Below are 6,000 nucleotides of genomic sequence, written 5' to 3' on the forward strand. Positions count from 1 at the left end.
CGTCAAAGCAATCTCGACCATTGATGAAGATTAAAATTTCTTTTAATCTCATCCATCGAAATATTTAAATATTTGGGGAAATTCGAATTTTTTAATTAAATGCATTTTAATTAACTCAAAAATTAAATTTTTGAATTAATTTCCCCAAAATTTTGACTTTTGACTTAACCCCCACGGATCAAATGTTTAAAATTTAACAAAATAATTAATTTACCTTAATCTCGGGACCTTTTAAAATTTAATTTTTTAGAACCGACGAATTTTGCCTTTAGAGAATTTAAATTTGCCTAGGACCTATAATTAATTAAATTTATGGCTTAAGATTTTAATTAATTTTTGGCCAAAAAATTTAATTAATTAACCTATGAGGGGATAAATTGTTTTTTCAACCCTCAAGACACTTTACATTATGATTTTCATATTTTTTTACATCATAAGGGGGAAAACCCACTTGTAATAGACCCTCACGGACCACCCATTTCTGCAACACAAATATAATCCAGCAAACCAAGCAGTTTGTAATAAAATAACCTAACCAAATAGTTATGATTATTCCCAAACCACTTTTACATAGACTCGATCTAGAACACTAGGACTCGCCTACGATTCTAGCGACAAAATCCATTCCAGCGTTGGGGTAAGACTGGAGGGGAACACTTTGCCAACCATCTGAGAATGAATCGGTGAAACGAAAAACCTCCTAGAATGGAGATCGTCACTAGAAAGGTAGGTTTACCTAAGTCGTTACATACATGACACGAGTCTGTTGAGATTATTTACATTATACACATGCAGAAAGGGTTTACATAACATCTTGGAAATCGGGCTGATGATAATAGTTGGACGACACAGACACATCGACTAGGCGCTATCCCTTTTGCAAAATACGGGGTGTACTGCTATGGGTCGTTGACACATAGTGGTCAACAGTGTGAACATCACTCAATTAATTAAAGTGAAAACCCCTTCATGAAAATCTATATATACAATTATACAAGAGGCCTAGAAGCGCTCGAAGCATCATAGATTGGATCATTTTTTCTCTGTTTTTCTTTGAGCCTGAGGCTCTGAAGTTTTTAAGACCCCTTTTCCCTACTAATTTTGGTGGTGAAAGATTCCACCGTAGTTAGTTCTTTTTCCTATTTTCTTTTTTCTTCTTTGTTTTGGCACAAGGAATTTCCTATCCAAGGAGGAGTGAACCACCTTTGTGAAAGGTCTGTAGTAATTGAAACTAAACAAAATTTTCTGTGATCAAATTAAAGATTCTGAAGCAGCAAAGTAACCCCTGAAGCAGGTCGAAATCGCCTTGAGCGGGATACGTCCTTTCTGAGGCAAATTCATGATGAAGTTTGAAGTCTCTGAGGCAGTGAGGTTATCCTGAAGTTAAACAAAGTTTCTTAAGTACTGAAGCAGCAAAGTACTAGTCAAACCTTCTGTGGTTAAATATCCATGCGAAGTCAGCCTGTGGCCAAGAAAAAGTCCTTCTGAAGTAGGTCGGAAGTCTCCTGGGCAATTCTGAACTGGGAATTGTGTAACACATCCATTCTGCGGTGCTGGAACATAACCAGAAGTCTTTCCCAAGCAGTTTGAGCCCCAATTAAGGTCAAACAGTAGTCTGGACCAGGCCAAGGCCAAGGTGACTGAAGAGAACACCGAAAATGTGAGACAGGTCTTTGGAGGAATATTGAAGCAGATCAGGGTTTGTTCATCTACTCGCTGTCTTCCAAGTTTGAAGTGCAGACCTAAGTTAATTACCTCTCAAGCAGCCTGTAACAGAGTTAAGGTTCGGACCTGTAGCTAGCCAGGCAGCTTAGCTTAAGTTTGGTTTGGTTCAGAGATTGGGTACATTTGGATTGATAAATAAGTACTGTTGAAGTCATAATTGAATTGGGACGGATTGCAATTGTGCTGAACTGTTGAAAATGGGGTGTATCAGTGCTTTTAATGGTTGAATGATTAAATTATAGTGACACCAATTGATTCAATGAATAGCACTGTTTATTGGAAATTTTATTTGCTGACAGAAAGAATGTTAATAGAAACCCTAATGGCTTAAGAAACCTTAGGAAAAATTACCCTAGATTATTAGAAGAGGTTTCTAAGGGAGAGGGCGAATGAAGTGATCACGAGTTGACTTGAATCATCCAACCCCATGTCATCTCAATGGTCCCTCAAATTGTTCCAAGGCACTTGAAGGGGAGGCCCAAAGAGTCTCGCATTGACTTGAGCCATCAATCCCTCTTTCCGACCAATGGTGTAGAGAGGACCAGCAAGTTTGGAGGGAGAGGCAATCAAAAAAAAGTCCTGATTCCCATAAACGTTGGTCAGAGGGTTGTTTTTGGTAGTTCAGGGACTTTAATGAGAGGATAGTAGAAGGCCACTAAGAGGAGGGAAGGGATATACTCATTCATGGGGATGAAAGAGGGCAAAGGAGCTCTCGTGGTGATTGAAAAATGAGAAGTCATGTGGAGAAAGATGAAAGACAAGAAAAGCAGAAGAATCCCTGTGAATGTGCTCAAACCCAATCAACACTATGACCAGAAAGCATATTAATGTGTTTCGAGAAGAAGAATGACCCATGTTTTGTTGCAGTAAAGAGGCCATCGAGACTTGTTTGTAATATTTAATACTTTAATTCAATAGATTAGTTGAAGTCATGGTTTCCTTCATTAGATCTGCATTGTGTTTTAGAAATTTGATTCTATAACATTGCTGTGTTCTCTGATAATAATTGCAGCCCCTGTAGGGTTGCACCAGGATCTTTAGGCACTGACAGAAGAACAGAAAAAATGTACTCTAAATACATATATAAAACTGTAACAGCAGGTTAAGGAACAGCAATTCAACAATGAACAAGAACGAATCTACATAAACTGTGATCTTCCAGCATATAATAACAGGTCTAGCAAAAACTCAATAAATTTCAATAACTGAATAGATCATGCAACTAATACGATACTGGAAACATTAGTTTTGCTTCCTGAAAATAAGATCTTCCTTTAATGTTGAAAACAACCTCAGCTAAAGGATAAAAAAGTGGAATAATATGTACATTACGCTTGCCCAAAGGACCAGTCTCCAAGACTGCTTACAAACAACACTTCCGAGAAGTTCCTCACCCTGACACCAAAGATCCTACTTATAGGTAATGTTCCAACTTTATATTTTTTTCTTTTCAGGTGGGATATCTAAGCTTTCTATATCTTTTACACTACCCCATTCAAGGACACCGCAAGTTGTGAAGGGAGTTCAAGTTTGACATAGCTACTGGATCACAAAGACGAATCCCTTGGTCCATGGGCTCCCAAAAGGGATCTTTTGAAACGAAGATGCAAGGTTTTGAAGGATGGGCCTTTGATTTGTTTATTCGTCCAACGCAATAAGATATAAAGCATTTGAAATTTAGGTTGTTGTGAACATTGTTGTAATGCCTGCAAGATCATTTGAGATCAATGCTAGCGAACCCAAACCATTAGAATCTTACTTCCTTTCCACATAATTCATCATTGCTTCTCATAAGCTGAATCTTTGATGAGGCTGAACTGTAAAGGATATTTGCAAGCTTCTGAAGCAACTCATTTTAAGTTGAGAATCGTTGCTTTACATACATAAGGGCATAGCATTTTCGCAACTAGACTGAGTTTGTTCCATCTTCTTTTACAAAAGTCAATAACAATGCGGGTGTAAAGCATAATCATCTAACAATGTTTCCCAGTCAAAAACAAGGATTCCTTGCTGGAACTGAGCTTCGCTGCTCCAATCATACCTCAGCTACGAATTTCAGTGTTGTTGTGAAGGGAGTTCAAGTTTGCCATAGCTACTGGATCACAAAGACGAATCCCTTGGTCCATGGGCTCACAAAAGGGATCTTTTGAAACGAAGATGCAAGGTTTTGGAGGATGGGCCTTTGATTTGTTTATTTGTTTTATTCGTCCAACGCAATATGATATAAAGCATTTGAAATTTAGGTTGTTGTGAACATGGTTGTAATGCCTGCAAGATCATTCGAGATCAATGCTAGCAAACCCAAATCATTAGAATCTTATTTCATTTCCACATAATTCATCATTGCTTCTCATAAGCTGAATCTTTTGATGAGACTGAACTGTAACGGATGTCTGCAAGCTTCTGAAGCAACTCATTTTAAGTTAAGAATCGTTGCTTTACATACAAAAGGGCACAGCATTTTCGCAACTACTGAGTTTGTTGCCATCTTCTTTTAGAAAAGTCAATAACAATGCGGGTGTAATGCATAATCATCTAGCAATGTTTCTCAGTCACAAACAAGGATTCCTTGCTGGAACTGAGCTTCCCTGCTCCAATCATACCCCAGCTGTGAATTTCAGTGTTGTTGTAAATAAAAAACATACACTTCCTGGCCATTCTTTCTTCTGGCCGACTTGCACTCTTTCCTGCAATTCAATGTGCCTCTCCTGAACACAAGTTCTGTGATTCTGCATATGTGAAGTATACTACTAATGTATTCCACAAATGGAGGGTGGCTGGCGTTTGGAGCTTGCGAGTGGGTTCCATTGAGAGTGCACCAACATTTCTTACCACCCCCATAAAATCCAGCTGCCTTATGCTGCTGAAGCAAGGGAATTGACTTTGAGAGCTGTTGTCATTGTCAGTAAGAGCAGAATTCCTTTTGCCCCATGAATTTCATGCACCGAGTCTTGCTGGCACGTGTATTTGGGAGTAAGGTATTGGAGATCTCCTCTTTTTGCAGTCTTGAAGTCTCCCTGCCACACCACGGTTCATATTGACAAGCATGGCTAAGGTTTAATTCGGTTTTCAACTGACCAGGACATGAACGTTTTCATGCTTTTATACAGTGAGCTGCTAGACATTATACTTTTTACCTCCAAAGCTGAGCATTCTATTTCGACAATTTATCCGTGTATAGATTTAAGAGAGGTGTTAATATAAATATATTGTTTCCTGCAAACAAAATAAGATTTTGCATAAACATTGTGAATGCTAAAGCACCATTCCAAATGTCTGGTATTTAGGAAAATTCAAAACCCCAGGTTGCTCATGGCATGTCCAAAACACAGAAATACAGCCAGCTAACCCATAGAAAGAAATTAAGAAAGGGAAGCAGAAGTAAAACTTACTCTCGGATGGAGGTATCAATTATCTGGCAGACAGCGAGTGCAATCATGGAGGTCTTTCCCGTCCCAGACTGTGCCTGCGCAATAACATCTCTGCCGTTGATGATGGGCATGACCGCTCTCTGCTGAATAGCTGAAGGTTTCTCGAAGCCATATTGGTATATACCTCGAAGAAGGTCGTCACGGATACCCATCTGATCAAAACTCGCGATTACTTCTACTCCGGGACTTGTTTCAAATACAAGGTTTCCATCACCATCCGCGTTCCGTCCATTGTTGCGGTTCCTACCGCCGACCGCAATGGCAGCCATTTTTGGTATAGAGGAAGAATCCTTCCCTGCCCTTTCTTTCCAGCGCCCGCAAATCTACTCTCAACACAAGACAGCTTGCCAGAGATCGATTGCTGTACCTAAGAGCTGTGTGTTTCCCTTTTCCTGCGGTTGCAATCGTGAAGCTTCAGTAACCATAATTAAACGTTTGTCCAATGCCCTTTTAGGCTAGCATTTGAGTGCATACGAGGACCAAATCAGCAATCAGCTATGGTCTAACTGGTCGTTGCAGCGACATCAATTTTCCAAGTGTCCTTTAATACAACAAATAACAGCCGACCATGGGGAATTTAATGCCCCTATGGTGGCCCTTTCACATACATGACCCCAAAGATCATTTGAGAGCATGTTGTGCCAGGGCAACCAATAAATCCCATGTTTCGGGCATTAAATGAATCGCGGTTGTATATGCCCACCGTTCGATTTTGCTAAGGTTGAAATCGAACGGTGGGCATATACAGCTGTCATTCATTTAAAGCCTTAGCAAAATCGAACGGTGGGCATATACAGCCGCCGTTCATTTAAAACCCGATAGCATGGGAAATATGGCTCGCCCT

The 6,000-nt window shown here is 39.6% G+C and overlaps 1 protein-coding gene across 1 annotated transcript in view; it reads right to left on the bottom strand.

Annotated features, from left to right (window-relative positions):
* LOC149262693 (eukaryotic initiation factor 4A-3-like) overlaps window positions 1-5,735 on the bottom strand; it is a 54,255-nt gene extending 48,520 nt beyond the window's left edge. The window contains exon 1 of the mRNA XM_089425052.1: window positions 5,118-5,735. Within this exon, the coding sequence (XP_089281178.1) occupies window positions 5,118-5,425 (308 nt within the window). The 5' untranslated portion in view covers window positions 5,426-5,735. The remainder of the gene's footprint in view (window positions 1-5,117) is intronic.
* Between the last annotated feature and the right edge of the window lie 265 nt (window positions 5,736-6,000).

This window comes from Pinus tabuliformis, chromosome 6, assembly GCF_031772625.1.
Source record: "Pinus tabuliformis cultivar Carrire ecotype Pingquan chromosome 6, CPIR1, whole genome shotgun sequence".
In the NCBI taxonomy this organism is placed as follows: Eukaryota; Viridiplantae; Streptophyta; class Pinopsida; order Pinales; family Pinaceae; genus Pinus; species Pinus tabuliformis.